Source organism: Diabrotica virgifera, chromosome 6 (assembly GCF_917563875.1).
Source record: "Diabrotica virgifera virgifera chromosome 6, PGI_DIABVI_V3a".
Taxonomy (NCBI): Eukaryota; Metazoa; Arthropoda; class Insecta; order Coleoptera; family Chrysomelidae; genus Diabrotica; species Diabrotica virgifera.
In genome coordinates, this window is record NC_065448.1 from 104725896 (window position 1) to 104749479 (window position 23584).

Here is a 23584-nt window from a genome sequence, read left to right on the forward strand (position 1 = left end):
CTCACTTTTGCTTACCAAAACATAAAACAAAACAATCGACCTTTAATTATACCTTCACGGGGAAAAGATAAATCAATTAGTAGTTGAGATTCCAGCGAGTAACATCACATTAAGCAAATAATATACCACCAGCTACTTACCGTTAAATACTCCACGTATAAATAAACGTATTAACAGTGAGATTTATTTACTACATCAACCCTTATGGTCGGGGGTAACCAACCCCTAATTATCTAAGGTGGATCAGAAGATAGGAACCACCATAGTAGATAACAATATTTAATTTGTCAAATAGAGTGTATTTTGAGTTAAATAAATTGCATACATTCTTCTTTTTGTGTCAATTAATTTAATTCAAAATAATTTTTCTTGGACACCCTGTTTAAATAATTATGTCAATGTTAAAATTACTGAATAGAGAATTGACTAACCTTTCAAATGAGGTAGCACACGATCCCTATTCCCTATTTAAAAATAAGGGATGTCTTAAATGTAAGGGAGAGGGTTGACAAAAATGACAGATGTATTTACCGTAAAAATGTGTCCCCCTTAGATAAAAATCGACCTGTTTCTTCATTTCTTTAAAATCTAATAAATACTGCCAAATATCGAGGTTGACTCTTTTCTTTGGCCCACTCTGTTATGGTTATATTATTATATTATAGTACAGTACGTAAATCGTTCGGCTGGACATATAGTCCAGTCGGGTTAGACGAATAACAGGCCTAACCTTGCATTAGGAGCTGCCCCAAATTTTATTTTTTAATCTTTGGGGGGGGGGTCAATAGTAGTGTAAATTTAAAATCTCGATTGAATTTCGCCATTGCGATAGCCGCCATCTTGATTTTAAACGAGAACCGTTTTTGCTCAATATCTCCGCCATTTTCAACTTTTCGACAAAAAGTATAACAACCAAAATTTATTGAAAATGTAATTTTCTATCATTTCTATTTGTACAATTTTTTCGTGTCATCGGTATTTTCCGAGTTATAGCGGAAAATAGTGACAGTTATATATAAATAGAGCATAATTATTGAATTATCTCGTTTATTGTTAGTTTTACGACAAAAATGTTCCTATACAAAAATAGAGAGAATTGAATTCTACACAATTTTATTTTCTTGCATTTTTTTGCTAAAGTTAATATTTAATGTAGTATGTACCTATGCGATAATGGCGCGAGCGTAAGACCTGATTGATTTTGTAGCAATTGTTTTTGTTCAATATCTACGCCATTTTAACTTAAATTGTTCCAAATATGATTTCCTACAATTTCTTTTTAACAATTTTTTTCATGCGGTTGATATTTTCCGAGTTAAGTGGGAAAATAGTAAAAAGTGGGGGGGAGCGTAATTACTGAATTGAATCTTTTTTCCGAGCTGCCCCAAATTTTATAATTTTATCCTTTAGGGGAGATCAATAGTAGTGTATATTTTAAATCTCGACTGAATTCCGCTGTTGCATTAGCCGCCATATTGATTTTAATGGAGAACCTTATTTGCTTAATATCACCGCTATTTTCAACTTTTCGGCAAAAACGGTAGGAACTAAAATTGTTGGAAACGTAATTTGCTACAATTTCTTTTCCACAATTTTTTTATGCGATCAATATTCTCCGAGTTAAGGAGGAAAATAGTGGAAGCGGAGGGGAGGCATAATTATTGAATTGTTTCATTTATTATTAACTTTTAGACATAATTGTACATAAACAAAAATAAAGAGAATTATATTTTATACAATTTTTGAAACTTCCAATGAAAGACCAACCAAACTAAGTACACAAAAGACATAAATAATACCTTATATGCATTAAGTTCACTTAATTTTATTAACTAGCGGGTTTTATTGATTGAATTTGTTTGTCGATAATTAAGTTTCATGTCATCTAACATATTTTAATATTTCTAACAATTTTTTTTTAATGTTGGACCCGGTTGGGGTGAATGTTCCCATTCCCCCCCCTCTTAGACCCGCCACTGGTTCGAGAAATTGTAGTAAATCGTAATTGCAACAATTTCAGTCCTTACACTTTTTGTCGAAAAGTTGAAAATGGGGAAGATATTGAACAAAAACAATTGATTTAAAATCAATCGGGTCTTACGCTCGCGCCTTTACTTCATACGTACTACCTTAAATATTGATTTTATCAAAAAAATGAAAAAAATCAAAATTGTACAAAATTTAATTCTCTTCATTTCTGTATAGGTTAAAGTTTGTTGTAAAAGTAATAATAAACGAGATAGTTCAATAAATCAATAATTATGCTTTAACTGTCACTGTTTTTCCCCATAACTCGGAAAATATGGACCGCACGAAAAAAAATATAATAAACGAAATTATAGAAAATCTCATTTTCAACAATTTTTTAGTTTGTATATTTTTTTTCGAAAAGTTGAAAATGGCGGAGATATTGAGCAAAAACGGTTCTCGTTTAAAATCAAGATGGCGGCTAACGCAACGGTCAAATTCAGTCGAGATTTTAAATTTATACTACTATTGACCCCCCCTAAAGATTAGAAAAATAAAATTTAGGGCAGCTCCTAATGCAAGGTCAAATGCTATCCCGACTGGGCTAATAGGGATTATACATTGAGAGAATTGTGGCAACTGCGGTTGTTGAAGCTTCTGTTCGAGTACGAGTTTTTGGTGCAATAAAGCACTTGGATCTACAGACCGAGCGCCTCTCGTAAATTGTACGGCTTCGCGCAATCGTACTTGAGACACTGTGTCAGGTCAGGTGAGGTGTTTGAAAATTTGAGTAACTTGATTCTTTAGTTTCTTCCGAAGAATTAAAGGCTGTACAAAAAATTGTAGTCCCGATAAAACCCACAATAGATGCTATAAGAAATCAAAAAGATATCAATTTGGGTTTTCCATCCACATCCAGAATACCCTCCAATAAAAAAATTATACCCCAAAGGAAAATTTTTCCAACAAAAAAAATTAAAAAGGGAAAGAAAAGTTCCAAATTGCAAAAGCCGTCCTCAGAAGAAGCCAATATGATAGCTGCAAAAGTTTTTAATTCAAAAATAATTTATTTTTTTATGTGTCAGTATATAATATATGTTTTAAAATAAGTTTTGTTTTATTTTTTGAGAAAAAATAAAAATACAACATAGGTTACAGTACTTTTTTGAAATGCTATTTTCCAAAGTTTATAAAATTTCTTACGCTCGATTTTATATTAATAAAGTTAAAGTGGACTTTAAATTTAAAATTTTCTTTAACTGTAACAATTGCATTTTTTAAGGTAACACACACTTTAACTTTATTATGAAATCGAGCGTTAGTCAAAATTCTAAATGCTCAGTAAATAATAACAACAATTAGGTACTTGTATTGAAAGCAACATATTTTGTAATTTGAAAAAAAAAACAACATATTTGCAACATAGATAACAAAACAACATGCTTTGTTACGTATTTTAAAAAACTCTCCATCATGCATGCTCCATAAGAAAAGAAAATATAAAACTAATTTCATCCTTATCGTGTCTCAGATGGCGTAGCTACTTTTGCTATAACTACTCAACGCTTTGCTACTCTACCTACCTGCATACCATTTGTATTATTTTATCAAAAAAGAAGCATTTACATACTCTGCAAATTGTATATTTTGCTTTGCATTTTCATATGAAAAAACCGCGGTATTTATCTTGAACTTTTTTTTAAGAAGGTGCAATACTGAGGTAATATGATTATTAATAAAACAAAGTATATTAAAATGCAATGTTAAAAACTTTAATAATGTTAGCAATATTTAAAAACTTTAATATATTATATTATAGTATACATATTATGAATCAGTAGAAACGATTATATTTAAATTTGGTAAATTATAACTCCACTCGACCAGAGCACGACCACACAATTCAAAACACAAGTACGCAAATACGGTTGCGTGAAGCGTGGCTCGAAGCCGTGCAATTTACGAGAATCGCTCGGTCTGTAGATCCGTGTCAATAAAGCTGTTAAGAAGGAATATAATGAGTGAATTTTGAAGCAAGGCTGTCCATAAATAAATCGAAAACAAAGTTTATGATTAATGAGTTAATAATTTTACTTTAATTTATAAAATATTTATTTTTAAAAACTAATTTCAAAACTTAAACTATTTTCCCATTCCCTTAGGCCAAAAATATTTAGCTACTAAATTGTAATATTTTGACGTTTATTTGTGTCAGAGTTGTCAATTTTGAGGTTAATGCTTCTTAATGCTAACAACCATATTGTCATCGAGAGAGCTTAGTTGTTACAATTGTCTCAATATAATACAATGTATGTATCTATAAATATGTACAATGTATGTTCCCTATGTCCAGCTGAACGATTTACGTACTGTATACACAAAGTTAAATGTAAATATACATTTAACTTTATGAAATAGCCATTTCCTATTTAGTAGATTCATTGACAGTAGGTACACTTCGCGTCAAAAAAAAACTGGTACAACTCTTATAACCGAAAATCCTGTTTTTTAAGTTGTGTAAGTTGATCTTGTCACAAGTGTCATTCTAATTTCTAGGGCAACGTTGCCAGTTCAACGAAAATATTATATCAAACTAGGTAAAAACGGGGCTGTGCGACAGACCGCATTTTTAATATACTAAAAACTAAAACAATTGTAATTTTCCGTCATCTCAATTAAGTATCCATACATTGATTCGTGTTTTATTATAATTTATGAAAATATTTCCATTCAAAAATATTGATAGATGATAAATCTTGACATGACTTTCAATTATTATGTTTAATGTCAAATCGAGAGGTGTGATTGGTTTCTCGTAAATTGTAGGACAAAACTGCATTATATAAGTTGTGTAGAATAAATAAAATACACTGGAAAAATTAAAAATTTAATTTGAAATTAATACAAAATGAATCACTTTTACAGTGAACAAGTGTGGAATTTAAATATATGTATTACAATTCGAAATATACATTTTAAACGTTATTTTTTTGTATTTAGATTTAGTGCAATTCCGTTATCTGTGATGGCAACAACGACGTGATTCACGAACAATAATTGTCAGTATGAACACAGGTTTACATTGGGAAAAAAAGTGTACCAGTTTTATATGACGCGAAGTGTACAAAATGCCTTATAACTTTCGCTGTGTCTAGGTACACGCTATAACGTGTACGCATATAAAAAAGTTAGGTACACGCGAATTAAACTTCATCAAGCCAGTGACGTCATTATTTAGCGTGCGCAGTGACTTTATATTTTGGTACACGCTATTTTGATATGTTTGTGTTTGTTGTTTGTTTGATAGAAAATATTTTTATTAAGGGGCGGCGAAGGGAAGCAAAACTATTCAGATGTTTCAAATTTAATTGTAATAAAACAATATGTATATAAAAGTATATATTCAGGTTAGCAAAATAAATATTAGTTAACATGATATATACAAAATACTGCTAAAATAATTTTTATACGTATTAACTATACCAGTTTATATTGGTGTTTATTTTTGCTGTGGTGTTTATTTTTATTTATACAGGGAGTTGAACTTTTTACGATTTTCATAGAAAATTGGTTATAACTTGATAAATACCCCGTATAAAATAATAAACTTTTATATTTTTGTGATATGAAAGTTTTAAGAAGATTTCGAACATAAAATCAAATCTAGGGTGTTCCATTTAAAAAACATAAGTTTGGTCTGCCACTATTTTATCGAACGCCCTGTAACATTCTAACTAATTTTAGTAATTTTGTAATATGAAACTCAAAGTTTGCTAAAATTTTTGTTACTAACTTTTATTGCTATCTATTACGGATACTATCTATTGCGGATCTACTGAGCTTTATCACACTAATCAATCGCCCCATATATTTTATCTTATTACTTCTGCTACCCTTAATCACGAATTTTTGTCTCATTTCTTTTTCATACTGTTTTAGAATGTTGTTAAACTCATTAAAAGAACTAAATAATTGTCCATACTCCATAGTCAATTAAAAAAAACACTAAACAAGTAAAAATAAGGAAACTCTTTACAAATCAATATTAAAGTGTAAACATAATGCGATTAGACAAATTCTAACCACACTCTGACACTCGCGATACTTACAGATACTTAATACCACAGCATACACGCGGCTCAAATTAGCAATTAGCGTGTACCAAAAAACCCAGTTATAGTACACGCTAAATAATGACGTCACTGACTTGATGACATTTAAGCGTGTACCTAACTTTTTTATTTGCGTACACGTTAGCGTGTACCTAGACACAGCGTATAACTTTTCGGTAACGAATAGAACTTGGATTGACTATTTCTTATTGAATTTTTACAATACATAAGAATTTGGTAATAGTAGGCAACACATTATTCGCGAACTCAATCGACTATAGGTGGCAGTGCAGTTGCATGGTAATGGCTGGTGTAATTGGGATGACGTATTTTTATATAATTAATATTGTTATTCATGCAATTAATCAGTATAAGTAAATCATTCATTAAATGAACACACCCGACCAGCATTCAAACGACGTTAATACATAGGTTAACGGATGATTTGTTTACATTTTCATCCCAATTCCTCTAGTTCTAAATAAGCGGCAGCACTCTCGCTTGAGTTCGCGAATTCAGCCACGTACTAGGGTAAACGGCATTTAGGTATTTTTGTAAATTATTATAATTTAAAACTCGACTAGTCGATAATTATATTTTTTACTAATTAAAAAAAAAAAGATCGTAGAAAAAGTATAGTATTCTACTCGCATGTAATGACGGCTCGTGTTGCAATTCATCATCCTGAGTAATAGCCATCATTACATGCTCGTTGAATAATACATAATATACTATTTTACGAAATTTAATCAATCAGTTTTAACTATTTATAATGGGAAATAAGCCACAATATTATTAAAAAATGATTTTTCCACCTACCTCTACCGAAAGTATACTTTTCCGGACCTGATTGTAGGGAGCAAAGTTGTACTTTTCCTCCCTAGGGAGGAAAATATTTTTCCTCCCTAGGGAGGAAAAGTAAAAGTGACGTCATGGTATTTCATTCATGAAATGTAACTTATTGACGCCCTGTACAATATCTATTTTCTATTACGTAAGTTTCTATACATTTTAACGTTTATTTATAAAACACTCTGTATTTTGCAGAATGGTAAAAAACAGTAAATTGTTATTTTGATTTAACAATGTTTACATTATTAATTTGACTTATATTTGACAGTTGACAGTTATATTGTACGTACTTGTTAGTTTTAGTTCTAATAAATTTTGTTGGTTAGTTACATAAATAAATTAAGTAAAAATGAAAAAATGACTTGTTATTTGAGGAAGGTGGAAAAACCATATGTATAACATGGGAGTAAAGTGCCTTTTCCTCCCTTGAATGATTACTGCCCTCCGCTACGCGTCGGGCAGTAAACTTCATTCTCGGGAGGAAAAGTAGCACTTTCCTCCCTTGTTATACAAATAGCTATTTATTAACGTTTCGACGCCCAAATCGGGTGCCGTTGTCAAAATACAAAATACTACTAACATGAACAAAAATGTTGTTGCTTAGTAAAAAAATTCTAATAATTTATTTAATTTGACTCATTTATATCGACAATTCAGATACATATGATACATTTTAAAGTAGAAGACTTTAAAGTGATATTGCCATTATTTATGAGTTGCGTTCCTGGGACGACTTTACTGAAATATAGTTCATTCGATTACATGAAATCAACCCCAACTCAAGAATATCCGTCACAAAAAAATCATAGCATGTGATCTGTCTTTAAAAGAGACAACCACATGCAACGGTGACATTAAAATTCTCGCGTTAGAGATCTCATAGTAAATCACGAGGGAAAACCAGGAAAAAACCTCGTGATACTATCCCCCCAAGTAGCAATTTGTCGACGCGACAACGTTGTCTACCGCGTGGCAACGTTTTGTTACAACGTTGTTATTGCCTAGAAGACGACCCTATTCTGCACTAATTTGGTGGACGATTTTTGAGTTGTCTTGACGTTGCCTAGGCAACCTCCTATGAAGCAACATCGTTTCGTAAGCGTTGCATAAGACAACTGAAGCGACTATAAAAAGAACCTGCGCGTGCAATGGTTGCTCAAGGAGTCAGACTAGTTATGTTCTTTTACCTATATTTTTAACACCTGTATGGTGAATGCGAAAACCAAAAAGGTAACTATTTTGACATCGTATTAGGTATTTAAATTTATATAAATACATAAAGGACATACAATATTACCTGATCTGAAATTTATAAACGCATCTCAGATTACCGTCAAATATGGATATTTCACCTTTAAAAAACACACGCGCTACTTTTTTACGACATTTTTGACAAAAAATATGCAAATTTAAAAAAATCAAATTTTAATATAAAAGTCAAAAATTATGTTAAAGATGTTCTGTATAAATTTAATGTACTGATGGTGCTTTTAAAGGTATCAGAAAATGCCTGCATTTTTTATATTCTGTGTTTTCATTTTCTTTACATCCCAAAAATCTCAAGTAAAACCAAAATGGTGCATTAAACAATATTACCAATATTACTAAAAAAATACCTTATTACCAACCCTAGACCGATAAGACAACTTAGAAGTCCAATCGCCAACCAAACCCGGCCGCGCTGACTATCCCAACCATTTTAGAACGCACCCTCTTATTGGGTGACAGAGAGGTCATGTGACCAGTGTTAAAAGTGTAGCATTCTCCTTAACAGAGTTGCCACATTTAGGAGATTTCTACTTTTTTGGTAGATTTTTGATATTTTTTAAAATATTCTAGTAGGTAATATTTTTTAGTAGATTTTTGGTATACTTCAACATTTTGTTATGACTAAAATAAAATTTGCTTTTTAATAGTATTTACCCCATTTCTAAATTAATTTTCACACGTTTGGTTACAATTTCCCAATCCGAAAATAAGACCGAAAATAAGATTCAGGACGTAGATGATGAATATTACAGAGAAATGAAACTGGATTCTTGTGTAACAAACTTGCAGATTTCAAGTAACAGTGCAAGCAGTATTTCAGGTGTTATTGAAGAGTTCTGGCATTCGGTGAGCCTATTAGAAGCTAACGATGGAAAACTAAAATATCTAAACATTATGTAACTTTGCAAAATACAGAATATTGTGTTCACGTGTTTCTAATGTTAAATGTGAAACAATTGTTTGAAGAATTTGATCCAGACATGCAGCTGTTAAAATTAGTGGATGAGAAAATATTCTAGTTGTTAAATGTACCTATTCATTTTTTTCGCATCACGAGGAAACTATAATAAGTATTTTTGAAAAATTTAAACGCAGAATGAAAGACTGCATTATTTAGAAAAACCAAAACGTTTCTTTTGAATGAGATATTTGGAATTAAAATGACACTACATTTTGTCTTTTTTACATTTTGTCTTTTTTCACCCCTGTAACTTATTAAAATAAACATTATAGAAGTTTTCAGGGACTTTCGGTCCTCGGAATAACTTAATCTTTCTTTCTGCGTTTAAATTTTTCAAAATACTTATTAGTTTTCTCAGGATTCGCAAAAAATGAAAACATGTAAAATACATTGAACATTTTAACGGGCGACATTTTGCGCCTATCCCCTTAAGTTAGCTGTTGTTTTTATTATCAAAAATCCCAAATATATCCCAAAAATCCTTAAGTATATTTTAGTTTTTGATTTAGTAGATTTTAGCTAAAAAATGGTAATTACCAGTTGTTGTTTTGGAATAATTAGGTTTCCAATTTTTTGGAATTCCTCTTGGGACAGTTAAGACGGATATGCAGTTTACTGTATAAGTATACTGTATTTACATGGCCTAAAAAGAATCTACTGATTTTGTGAAAGCAAAACTACTGAAAGAGTAAAAACTGACCTGGCAACCCCGTCTAGCAAAGTTGATACAAAGATTGAAAGATTAAGGTTATCAAATCTACTGATAAAACAGTGGACAATGGAATGGAAACCAGCTATTAAAAAAACAAACAAACAGGTTGTTAAATAAATCGAAAATTTCCAGAAAAATAAAACATATAATAATAAGAAAAAAATAAGGTTATAAAGTAAATTCTTTTTCTCCGTCTGAAGTTGCCGCAAAGGTGTCACACACCTAGAACAACACCTAGGGTCGTGACAGACAACTTCAGAGTCGGCCAGAAAACCCAAATCGGCCAGGGCGTAAATTAGTTTAGCATTATAACGTTTTTAAGTCGTTGCGATTGTTGAAAAAACTGAACTGTGATATGCAGTTGTCACAATGGTAATAAATTAGTTGCCCGTATAACTAAAGGTATTACTTAAAGTTGTAACATCGTAATGTCAGTCGGGATAGGGGACGTTGGCCGAAACAACTGAAAATGCTCTCGGGCAACGTTATATACAGTGCATTTGTTTGTACTGACAACCAATGTGTCGAAAAATTGCTACTTGGGCCGACATCGTAAGTATTTGGTCTTACATTTAATTTACTCTCAAAATTAATACCAAATTCTGACTTTACTATAATTTTGTTTAAATTATAAATAATATCAATAATACATGGATATAAGTAATACTAAAGTATAAAATATGTACTAACTCGACTATTGACTTACTAATTGTGGTATTTTCTTTCTATTGACTTCCTCTTTCAGTACAGGTATCCACATCCTACTGCATTTCACCGAGGAATTTGCGACACAATTGGTTTCGTTTAGCATAATTAGAGCCGCTTCTTTGATTTTTCTCTTTTTACTATCTCTTTCTTTCAGGACTATACTTGAATCTCTCCACTGAACTCTATGTTCATTATCCCATGCGTGTTGACATATTTGAGATCTATCAAATTCTCTATTTTTAATATAAGATTGATGTTCACTTATTCTAACGTTTAATGGTCTTGATGTTTCACCTATATAAAACTGTTCGCATTCACAAGGTATTTTATAAATACAATTATTTGTCCTTTCTTGTTCATTGTTAGGTTTAGTTTTAGATAGAATAGATCTCAATGTGTTGGTTGTTTTGAATGTTGTTGAAATGTTGAATTTATTTCCTATTGTTTTAAGTTTCTCGGATAGTCGTTTTATGTATGGTATTGATATTTTCCTCGTATTATTTCTTGTGAATGTTGTAGGATCCCGTTCTATGTTGTTCTGTTCCATTCGATCCAATCTTGACAATTCCTTATTTATAAACGATAAAGGATAATCATTTTTTAATAAAACAGATGTTAAGAATTGTTTTTCTTCTAAAAATGAATTTTCGTTAGTAATTTTGGTTCTATCATATAAGGATTTTATGATTCTCTTTTTAACGTTGATGCTGTTGGATCCTACAACATTCACAAGAAATAATACGAGGAAAATATCAATACCATACATAAAAGGACTATCCGAGAAACTTAAAACAATAGGAAATAAATTCAACATTTCAACAACATTCAAAACAACCAACACATTGAGATCTATTCTATCTAAAACTAAACCTAACAATGAACAAGAAAAGACAAAGAATTGTATTTATAAAATACCTTGTTAATGCGAACAGTTTTATATAGGTGAAACATCAAGACCATTAAATTTTAGAATAAGTGAACATCAATCTTATATTAGAAATAGAGAATTTGATAGATCTCAAATATGTCAACACGCATAGGATAATGAACATAGAGTTCAGTGGAGAGATTCAAGTATAGTCCTGAAAGAAAGAGATAGTAAAAAAAGAAAAATCAAAGAAGCGGATCTAATTATGCTAAACGAAACCAATTGTGTCGCAAATTCCTCGGTGGAATGCAGTAGGATGTGGATACACATACTGAAAGAGGAAGTCAATAGAAAGAAAATACCACAATTAGTAAGTCAATAGTCGAGTTAGTACATATTTTATATTTTAGTATTACTTATATATCCATTATTATTAGTATTTTTGATATTATTTATAATTTAAATAAAATTATAGTAAAGTCAGAATTTGGTATTAATTTTGAGAATAAATTAAATGTAAGACCAAATACTTACGATGTCGGGATAGTATCACGAGGTTTTTCCTGGTTTTCCCTCGTGATTTACTATGAGATCTCTAACGCGAGAATTTTAATGTCACCGTTGCATGTGGTTGTCTTTTTAAAGACAGATCACATGCTATGATTTTTTTGTGACGGATATTCTTGAGTTGGGGTTGATTTCATGTAATAGAATGAACTATCTTTCAGTAAAGTCGTCCCAGGAACGCAACTTATAAATATTGGCAATATCATTTTAAAGTCTTCTACTTTAAAATGTATCATATGTATCTGAATTGCCGATATAAATGAGTCAAATTAAATAAATTATTAGAAGAATTTTTTTACTAAGCAACAACATTTTTGTTTATGTTAGTAGTATTTTGTATTTTGACAACGGCACCCGATTTGGGCGTCGAAACGTTAATAAAAATCATTTTTTAATAATATTGTGGCTTATTTCCCATTATAAATAGTTAAAATTGTAAAAATGCCAGAAGAAAATAGCTTCAGAACAACATTAATCAATGAGATGCCAACATCCCATGTAATTCACTTGAAATTATCGATTACATATTTCGATAATTAAATCCATCGATAGAACTCGATATTCGATAGCTGGGTTTTTCGATCGCTCGATCGCTTGTTGACATTATTTTTGACAATTTTGACAGTGACACTAGTGACAGTTTGTTTTGGTTATGTTATATTTTTATCCAGGAAGTAAATGATTTCATATTCAAATACTGATTTGTCCGCAGAAAACGAGGAAAATTCTTTAATCATGAGCTCCGTTACTAGAATGAAGTATGGTCCATTAATCGGAGCCATAGATGAAGGAACATCAAGCACTAGATTTCTTGTAAGTAGTATAGTTTCTGATATAACCTTAAAATGCCGATTATTTATTTATTGCAACAAATAAATAACTATACTGGGTAAATATGTATATTTTGTATAAATAAAATGTATATCTACTTTGTAGCATTTAAAATTTTGTAAACCGACAATTAACATTAATTTTGTAACATAGACTGAAGTACAAGGTTCAACATCACTTACAAAAATCTGTTTAGGCTGGCTTTTAAAGTTGTTTTATTGTTTTTTGAACTTGCATACACTGTTTTGTAGGAGAGCCTCTAATAGTGACAAAATAATAATTCAAATGTTCAATGGATATATTAGAAACACTAATATTTTCTCAACTCTATTCATCATCATCAAGGCTATTCATTCTGAATGGATTGTTTGCCGCTCTTACTTAGAGCTCTATGATTTGCTTATTGCGGTGAATCATTCTGCATTCCACTGGTGTGTTGTCAAAGTTTGTTGTGTGACTTGGCTTTCATTACAATTTTCTTCCACTCATTTTGATTCGTGCATAGTTCTCTCCAACTTCTCGCTCTCAGAATTTTGATGTATCCCATGACGTGGTCCTCCCTATCTCTCTCTGGGTCTTCCCTTTTGTCTTTCAGTTTCTGGTTTCCATTTGGTGATCTTCTTAATCAGTAGATTGTTTTTACTTCTCTCTATGTGTCCTAGCCATCTCAGTCTCTGTCCTTTAATAAATCTAACCATATCTTCTCACTTCATTGTGTCTCTTAGTTCATGGTTCATTCTTCTTCTCATTTCTCCATTGTCTCTTCTTATCGGGCCCATAATCCATCTGAGGATTTTCCTTTTGAATATTCTCAATTTTTCTTCATCTTTTTCTGTGAAGCACATTGCCTCAGCTGCTGTTCTGTTGCCTGGTAGTATTCGTTCTGTTACTTCTTCGTTTCTCTTGTTTTGGCCATTCAGTATTCACTATTACTTCCAAATATTTAAATTGTTGAACTATGTCAACATTTTGTGTGTACTTTTCTATCTTGATTTCTCTCATCCTGTTATCTTCTCTTTTAGAGCAGAGTAGGTATTTTGTTTCTCCTTCATTAATTTCTAGACCTCTTTTCTGTGCTTCCTTTGCCAGAATTTTTACTGCTCCTTCTATTCATCATTCAACCCAGATCTATCCACTGCTGGATATAGGTCTCCTTCAGTCTTTTCCATGCATTTCGCTATTTGCATCCAGTTTTTGTCGATCCGTTTTATGTCATCAGACCATCTGGTTGGTGGACGACCTCTACTTCGATATGCTTCTTATCTTGGTCTCCAGTGTATTATTCGCTGTGTCCATCTGTTATCCGACATTCTAGCTATGTGTCCAGCCCAGTTCCACTTTAGGGTCATAATTCTTTCTATGGCATCCGTCACTCCTGTTCTCCGTCTTATCTCCCTGTTCGTAATTCGATCCTGACGAGAAATGCCTAGCACTCCTTCTATTATCAATATGCATAAAAATAGAAATAAATTTAAAGGCACGCATCCACTATATTCGCATTCCTCTTGCGCTCTGCGCTCCTGCAACTTCTCCACATAGTGAATACATCCGCACTCCTGGACCTTGCAAAGTGCATGCTCTGCATTAGCACTTGAATCGATGGGGGTTTATACAGAGTGTTTGGTAAAGAATGGGCCATAGCTTAACCTTAGATTCCTTAGCTTAAAATAGGTTGATTAAAGCTAATTTACCTTAGTACGAAAGTTCATAATAACCGAAATACAGGGTGTCAAAGTTAACCTTTTATTTTATTTATTCTTGAATAGTTCCTGACGGTCATGGGATAACAACACAAAATTTGGTAAGCGGAAGTTTTTTGCGATGAGAAATCTAAATTCGCCACCAAAAATAATGAATTTCGCAGAGGGCGCCACATACGTGTTTCAGCGCTCATTTAATATGTTCAATTTTTTTTATCCCCCACTCTACATACTTTTTGAATCAAAAATGTTGTTATCTTAATATTTTTAGTTAAAAAAGGTATACCACATTCATCTCGCTAAACTCAACCCTTTTGATAAATGCATTTTAAATCTGCAATACAACTTAATTTTTTGCATATCATTGTACAGTCGGAAAAATGAAAGATTACCCATGAACGGTCACATCAATCACTTATTTTGTATTTGCTGTCTTTTACTATAATCTTTCATTTTTCTGACTGTAGTTAGATCCGAAAAATAAACTTGAAACCATAATAATTGTGCCAGTTCTCATATTTATGTTATTGCATCGCAAATTTTATTTGAAGAAATTTGCGATACATTTTTGTAAATTTTTATTTATTTTTCAGGTGTAACTACAATGATATGCAAAAAATTATGTTGCCTCTCAGATTTAAAATGCTGTTCTGAAGCTATTTCCTTGTGTCTTGTTTATAATCAACTATTTTTAATGGGAATAAGCCACAATTTTACTAAAAAAATTATTTTATTAACGTTTCGAAGCCCAAATCGGGTTGCCAAATCGTTGTCAAAATACAAAATACTACTAAAATAAACAAAATTAAATAAATTATTAGAAGATTTTTTTTACTTAGCAACATTTTTGTTTATTTTAGTAGTATTTTGTATTTTGACAACGAAACCCAATTTGGGCTTCGAAACGTTAATAAAATCATTTTTTTAGTAAAATTGTGGCTTATTTCCATTAAAAATAGTTGATTTCAAATGCGTTTATCTCGAAAACGGTTGAGTTTAGCGAGATGAAAGTAGTATACCTTTTTTAAGTAAAAATATTAAGAGAATAAAAGTTTTGTTTCCAAAAGTATGTAGAGTGTGTACAAGAATTCATCTGTACTCAGTAGATATATCTTAAAAACACCCTGTAATTATCTACGATAATTACTTTCAGTTATTTATGTCATCATAACAACATTACAACCTTCATTCGATTATATAAATATTGTTATCCTAGATCACGATTCACTAATAATTGCAGAGTCAATTATAAACACTTTTCATGGTCGATGCTGAATAGGCATTTCTAAATATATAAACAGCAAAACTATAACAAGGGAATTCTTATTATTATATTAGACATTCGTCATTCTATTTTGTGATCAGACGTAATATTTCCACATTAAAGATAGTGTCTCTTTTTCTTCACGAGACGTTCTTTGGGTGCGGTGCTACCAGCTTATGCTCATGCGAGTGTAAATAAAACAACTCAACAAGTAAAAGCGTATCAATTATTCCACCCCTCGGATAAGGGATAACCACCCTCACCGGGAGCAGATAGCGTTAATGCCAGGGCTGTCACATGGCGATCCAAGACCAGGGAAGAACCCAGAACTAGCAGTCTAGAACGAGAAATGGGAAAACAAGTCAATGTTCTTGCACCTCAACCACCCTAGATAGCAGCGGGGTGCCTACATAAAAAGGATGGAGACATCGGGCCTGAGACGGAGATGATTATGGTATGGAAAATGGAATGGTATGGAGATGGAACTTCGTGTGGACAATGGACAATGCTATGGAACGTGCAGCGAGGAGTTTTGGGTGATACGAACACAGACCGTGTAAAAGTGGTAAGTCCATATTAGCTATTTTTATGGTATTTCCTGATTAATATAAAGTATAAAGTATAAACATTATGTGCTACCTTAATTACATTAATATATGTTTCAAGTTTACCTATTTTTACTTAATTATTCTATTCTATTACCAATATTTATCAATATACAAAGATTTTTTTTACCCTCATATTAAGTTATTATAGGACGCAATGATACAATTTTATATGATTTTTTTTTTTACATATTTATCAACGTATACTTTATCCTTGCTGACTTTTATTCATTTATTATTTGACTACTGATTTTTAGTACATTTTTGCAATTTTTTTATGATTTTAATATTTGCTATCGTAAATATACCTATCAAAATAAATATACGATATATAACAAATATACGCTATATGCATAATACATTTAAATTATTATTCTAACTACTTATTTACAAGGGTTAATATAACGTTATTTATTTTTGAATTTTTATTACCACTGCAATTTTTACATATTTTTACCATATATTGACGTATTATTTTATCTCCATATTTTTTACTATATATCTATATACTACATATCTATATACACCGTAAGACTATCGAATTTATATTTTAGCTAAGAAGTGCAGAAGCTGGAAAAAAGAAAAAAATTATGTATAAATGAGTAGCAACAAAGTTACTTGGGAAGATTTTGTCAAAATAGTTGAGGAAATTGCACAAGAAATAGACAGGCAAAGCAGAAGAGTCTTAAAGAAAAAAGTTCCGAAATCTAAGGACATAAAGGAAGAAGTGACGACACAGCTAATTAAAGCTTATAACAAGTTCACGCAATTGACTAGGAAAAACTGGGAGGCACTTTCGGACAAACAAAGGGAATCGTGCAACAAATATTTTGGAAAAATCAGAGACAAAGTTATACGATCATTTCAAGCAGTAAATGTGAGAACAGTGGTTCCAATCTCAATACATCAACCAATCGACAAGGAAGTTGAAGAGGAACAAAGCGATGAGGAAATAGAAGAAGGAAAAAGCGACGAGGAAGGAGAAGAAGAAATAATTAACGACGGAATAAAAGAGGAAAAAGGTGACATAAAACAAGATATAACAATATTAAACATGGCTTTGACAATCAATGAATTTTTGAATATCGCAAGCAAGATATTGCCCAACGAGTTCGATGGAAGCGCAGGGAAATTACAACCATTTTTAGACGCATTAGAACTACTTGGAAAATTGGCAGAAGGTCATGAAGACACAGCTGTAACGCTAATAAAAACGCGACTCACCAATAAGGCTAGGAACCTAATAACCACAGAAGATACGATTCCACGGATAGCTGAAGCACTAAAGAAAGAATTAAAAGGTGATAATCCGAAGAATTTAATAGCCAAATTAGCCAAAAAAAGGCAAGGGCATAGAGATGCAGCAGTGTACGCATCTGAAGTGGAAGAGTTAGCAGAACAATTAAAAGTAGCATACATAGCGGAAGGAATGCCACTTGACTTAGCAAAGAAATATACGACGGAAGCAGTAGTAACAACAATGAAACGAAACGCTAATGCAGAGAAAGCTAAGCTAATACTGGAAGCAGGTAACTTTACATCACCGCAGGAAGTAGTATCTAAATTTTTGTCGATCGATACGACTGAAGAAAATGCACAAGGAAGAGTCTTAAATTATAGGACAAACTACGAGAATAGGAGAGGACAGCAGCAATACAGAAGAGGATACCATAACAAATATGACAGAGGAAGAAGAAATAACTTCGGACAACGGAACGAAGGAGAAGCAACGGACAATCAACGAAATTATTCGAACAGAGGATACAGACAATTTAACAATCAAACATACAGAGGAAACCAGAGAGGCGGACGTAACAGGAACGTAAGGTTACTAGAAATAGAAGACAGTCAAGAAGAGCAAGAAAACCAGCAGTTGGGGTTTTGAATGAACAAGAAGTTGGAAGCACACAGGCAGAAATAAAATATAACATTTACAACTTCGACCTAAACCTAACGAACTTTGTACGAATGAAAACAGGAATTCTTGAAAACACAAGCACTTTTATCATAGACACAGGAGCTGACATTTCAATACTAAAATGTTCACAAGATTTTATGAAGGAACAGGTGAAACCAAACACAAAGGCGAGAATAAAAGGAGTCACTAAAGGAGAGTTGCAAACAATGGGAGAAGTTGAGACAACACTCGAAGTAAAAGGAACTCGATTCGAACACATCTTTCAATTGGTAGAACCTAACTTTCCAATTCCAACAGACGGAATCATTGGGAGAGACTGTATTTCTAACTTTCAATGTATACTAGATTACGCAAACCTTAAAATGCACATTAAAGAGGACAACGATTGTTACATTAGTACGAAAATTCTGGATAATATAGACAATGACACCATAATAATACCGCCTAGATGTGAAATTTACAGAATCGTAAAAATTTTTCAAACGTTAAAGAAAGACAGGATAGTGGAACAGCAAGAAATACAACCAGGAATATTCATAGCAAGAGCAATTATTTCAAGTAATAATCCATACATCAAAATTTTGAACACAACGTACGAAACAGTAAATGTAGACGCAAGCACAATCAGGACGTTGGATATTAAACTATTCAATATATATAGGCTAGTCAACGACAGCAAGGACAGAAAAAAAGAATTACGAGAATCACTGAAATTAGACATACCAGAATACATACGAGACAACTTAGTATCGTTATGCGAGGAATATTCAGACATATTCGCCCTAAGGCATGATATGTTAACCTGTAACAATTTCTACGAACAAAAACTAAGAGTTAAAGACCAAACTCCGGTATATATCAAGAATTATAGGACACCTCATGCGCAAACAGAGGAATTAAGTCGACCAGTACAAAACCTAAGAGACCAAGGAATCATAGAACCATCTACATCCGAGTACAACAGCCCAGTAGTACTGGTACCGAAAAAAGCTATAGATGGAGGAAAAGCATGGAGATTATGCATATATTTTAGACAACTGAACAAGAAGATAGTTACAGACAAATTTCCATTACCAAGAATAGATTCGATATTAGATCAACTAGGAAGAGCAAAATGGTTTTCAGTTATAGACTTAATGTCAGGCTTTCACCAGATACCATTAGAAAAATCATCGAGAAAATACACATCGTTCAGCACAGAAAATGGAGCATTTCAATTTACCAGATTACCTTTTGGATTAAATGTAAGCCCAAATAGCTTTTCAAGAATGATGTCAATAGTATTTTCAGGATTAACACCAGACAAAGCATTTCTTTACATGGACGATATCGTAGTAATTGGAATATCCGAAAAACATCACTTAGACAACCTGAAAAAGACATTCGAGACATGTCGAAAATTCAATTTGAAACTTAACCCAGGAAAATGTCAATTCTTTAGAAGGGAAGTAACATATTTAGGACATGATCTTTCTCAAGAGGGAGTATCACCAGACAAAGCGAAGTATGCAGCAATTGAACAATATCCGACACCTAAGACAGCGGAAGAAACAAAGAGATTTATAGCATTTTGCAACTATTACAGACGTTTTATTAAAAATTTTGCGGAAATATGCAGACCACTCAACAAATTATCGAGGAAAGGAGTAGAATTTTCGTGGACCGAGGAGTGTGAAAAAGCATTCAAAAAGCTTAAAGCATCTCTGACGAAACCACCAATTTTAAAATATCCTGATTTCAACAAACAGTTTATCTTAACAACAGACGCATCCAATGAGAGTTGTTCAGCAATCCTAAGTCAAGATTATAACGGAATTGACCTACCTATAGCATATGCATCAAGAAGTTTTAGTAAAGGAGAATGTAATAAACCTATAATCGTTAAGGAATTACTAGCGATTCATTGGGGAATTAATTATTTTAAATGTTATCTATATGGAGCACCAACATTCAAAGTAAAAACAGACGATAAACCTTTGACACACCTATTTGCAATGAAAGAACCAACCTCAAAACTCACGAGGATCAGATTAGACCTAGAAGAATATGACTTCGAAATAGAGTATATAACAGGGAAAAGTAACTACGCAGACAGCCTTTCAAGAATAACATTGCATCAACTAAAAAACCTATACAGAGACAACGCCCATATACTAGCTATAACAAGAGCTCAAGCAAAAGAAAAGGAGAAAGAAGCAAGACAAACAAAGGCTGAAAGTGAACTCGCACTACAGCCAGAAGCCACCAAACAGACAGTAAGGAAGGTACTAAATAATTTAGAGGCGCATAGACTACCAATTTTGTCCTTTGGAGCAGAACTAATCTCACCAAGACTGAGCATTAGGGCCAAAAACAAAATAAAATGCAGCAAAAGCATAGCCACAGGATTGAATCGTTTCGATTTAAACCAAGCGTTGGTACAGCTTGATAAGCTGGCGGTAGAGAATGCAGTACGTAAAGTAAAAATATACGTAAATGATATTATTTTTAAAATGTGCACAATTGATGAATTTATTAAAGAAGGAAATAAAAAATTGAAGAATATAGAAATGTACATATGTGAAGTACCAGAAACAATAAAAGATGACAAAGAAAAACACAGATTAATAGGAGAATACCATAATCACCCGATGTTCGGAGGACACGTAGGGAATAACAGACTAATTAAGAAGCTAAAGGCAAGATTCCGATGGAAAAATTTGGAAAAAGACGTAAGAAAATACGTAAAACAATGCCACAAATGTCAAATTAACAAACCGAAAAGAACACATGTCGAAGAGTCCGTGATATCGGACACATCTTCCAAACCATGGGACATAGTATACATAGATACAATAGGTCCATTCACGAGAAGTAATGAAGGTAATAAATACTGTATCACAATGTTGTGTGAACTGACAAAATACGCGGTCAGCATACCAGTGTGCAATAAAGAAGCAGAGACAATAGCAAGAGGAATCTTTGATCATTTCATACCAACATACGGACTCATGAAGCAAATAAGAACAGACCAAGGCACAGAGTATAAGAACGAAGTAATGCAGGAATTAACAAAGCTATTAAAAATAGAACACAACTTTTCAACGGCATACCACCCACAGTCCATTGGAAGTTGCGAAAAACTACACAGAACGTTGAACGAGTACGTAAGAGCATTCATAGACGAAGACAGAGAAAATTGGGATGTGTGTTGCAGAATGTTCACATACTGCTACAATACAACCCCTAACGCGTATCATGGATACACACCGTTCGAACTGTTATATGGCAGGAAGGTTAACATACCGGAAGACCTTACACATGAGATTCAACCATGTTACAATATAGATGCCTACTACAATGAGTTACGATACAAACTACAAAGCGCACACGAGAGAGCCAGAACCTTCTTGTTAAAACACAAAAAAGAGCGGCAAGAAAAGAATAAGCTCAAAGCAACACCACAACACTTTAAAATAGGAGACCTAGTCCTTGTAAAAAGGGAAGAGAATGGTAAGTTTGATAGTCTTTATGTAGGTCCTTTCACGATAACAGAAGTAAATAGCGTTAATTGTAAAATCAGAATAGAAAACAATAAAATCAAGGAAATACATAAGAATAGATTATATGCTTACAATCCGAAAACACAGTGAGTGACAAGTGTTACGAAACAATGTTGTTAAACGAACATTTTATATTATTTATGTATTTGCGTAGGCTTAGGAAGTTTGTATATAAAATAAATTTTTGTATTGATTACAACACAGTATGGGTTGGTAGCACGACTTGCAAATTTCCCTCCCCGTAGTCGGAAAATTCCTAAAAAGGGAAGGTGTACAAGAATTCATCTGTACTCAGTAGATATATCTTAAAAACACCCTGTAATTATCTACGATAATTACTTTCAGTTATTTATGTCATCATAACAACATTACAACCTTCATTCGATTATATAAATATTGTTATCCTAGATCACGATTCACTAATAATTGCAGAGTCAATTATAAACACTTTTCATGGTCGATGCTGAATAGGCATTTCTAAATATATAAACAGCAAAACTATAACAAGGGAATTCTTATTATTATATTAGACATTCGTCATTCTATTTTGTGATCAGACGTAATATTTCCACATTAAAGATAGTGTCTCTTTTTCTTCACGAGACGTTCTTTGGGTGCGGTGCTACCAGCTTATGCTCATGCGAGTGTAAATAAAACAACTCAATCGTATCAATTATTCCACCCCTCGGATAAGGGATAACCACCCTCACCGGGAGCAGATAGCCTTAATGCCATGGCTGTCATAAAAAATGTCTGAATAAAAAAAATTTAACCTATTAAATGAGCGCTGAAAGGCGTACGTGGCGCCCTCTGGGTAATACATCATTTTTCGTGAGGAATTTTGATTTCTCATCCAAAAAAAACCCGATTACCAAACTTCGTGTTATTATCCCATTCCTGTTAGGAAATATTTAAGAATAAATAAAATAAAAGCTTAACTTTGCCTTTAATTTTTTTATTTATTTCAATTATTATCAACTTTCGTACTAAGGTAAGTTAGCTTAAATGAACCTATTTTAACCTCAGGAATCTAAGGTTAAGCTATGGCCCATGCTTTACCAAACACTCTGTATATAGATGAGCACATGCATATCTATTGGAGCAGTTGCAGCGAGCGTAGAGCGCAAGAGGTTCACGAACATAGTGGATAATATGTGCCTTAAATGAGAATATCTTAAAATGTTCCATTTATTTTTTGCCTATAAAAGCTTTAAAGTTTTTGTGGTTTTCCTTCTGCTTGAATGTTTACACTTCTTATTATTTTTTTAATGAGTCATATTCAGTCATGTGATGGATGACCGACGTTAAGTTTAACGTTTGAGTTAAAGTTAAGATAACTCTCAGGAATAACGTGCCCATCCATAACTATATAGGTAAAATTTGGTGTGATGTATCGCTCGCAGTTATGAGATAGTTATATCATCAACGTTATATTAGAAAGAAGTTTTGAGGAACAAATTTTGAAGTAACAAAGAGAACCTTATGTACAAATAGTACAAGTTGGAGTGAGCGCGAGAGATTGTTCCGAACATACCCGTCGTCGGCTACCGCCGATGACCGAACAGCAAACAGCTGTTTTGGTTCGTTGGTGTTTCTAAGTTGCTTTCAAACGGTAGATGGAAACAGGGTTGCCAGATTGGTGTATTTTCCCAAAATTTTGGGTTAATTTGAAAGCGTCTATTGAAATTTTTCTAAGCCGAAATTGTA

The 23584-nt window shown here is 32.6% G+C and overlaps 1 protein-coding gene across 3 annotated transcripts in view; it reads left to right on the top strand.

Annotated features, from left to right (window-relative positions):
• The window catches only part of LOC126885908 (glycerol kinase-like), a 208334-nt gene that overhangs the window by 108735 nt on the left and 76015 nt on the right, over window positions 1-23584 (top strand). For 2 of the 3 annotated variants that reach the window (XM_050652703.1, XM_050652702.1), the window contains exon 2: window positions 12730-12830. In XM_050652703.1, the coding sequence (XP_050508660.1) occupies window positions 12753-12830 (78 nt within the window). In that variant the 5' untranslated portion in view covers window positions 12730-12752. Of the gene's footprint in view, window positions 1-12646; window positions 12831-23584 lie in introns of those variants that run through there. The other variant, XM_050652701.1, reaches the window with a different exon arrangement.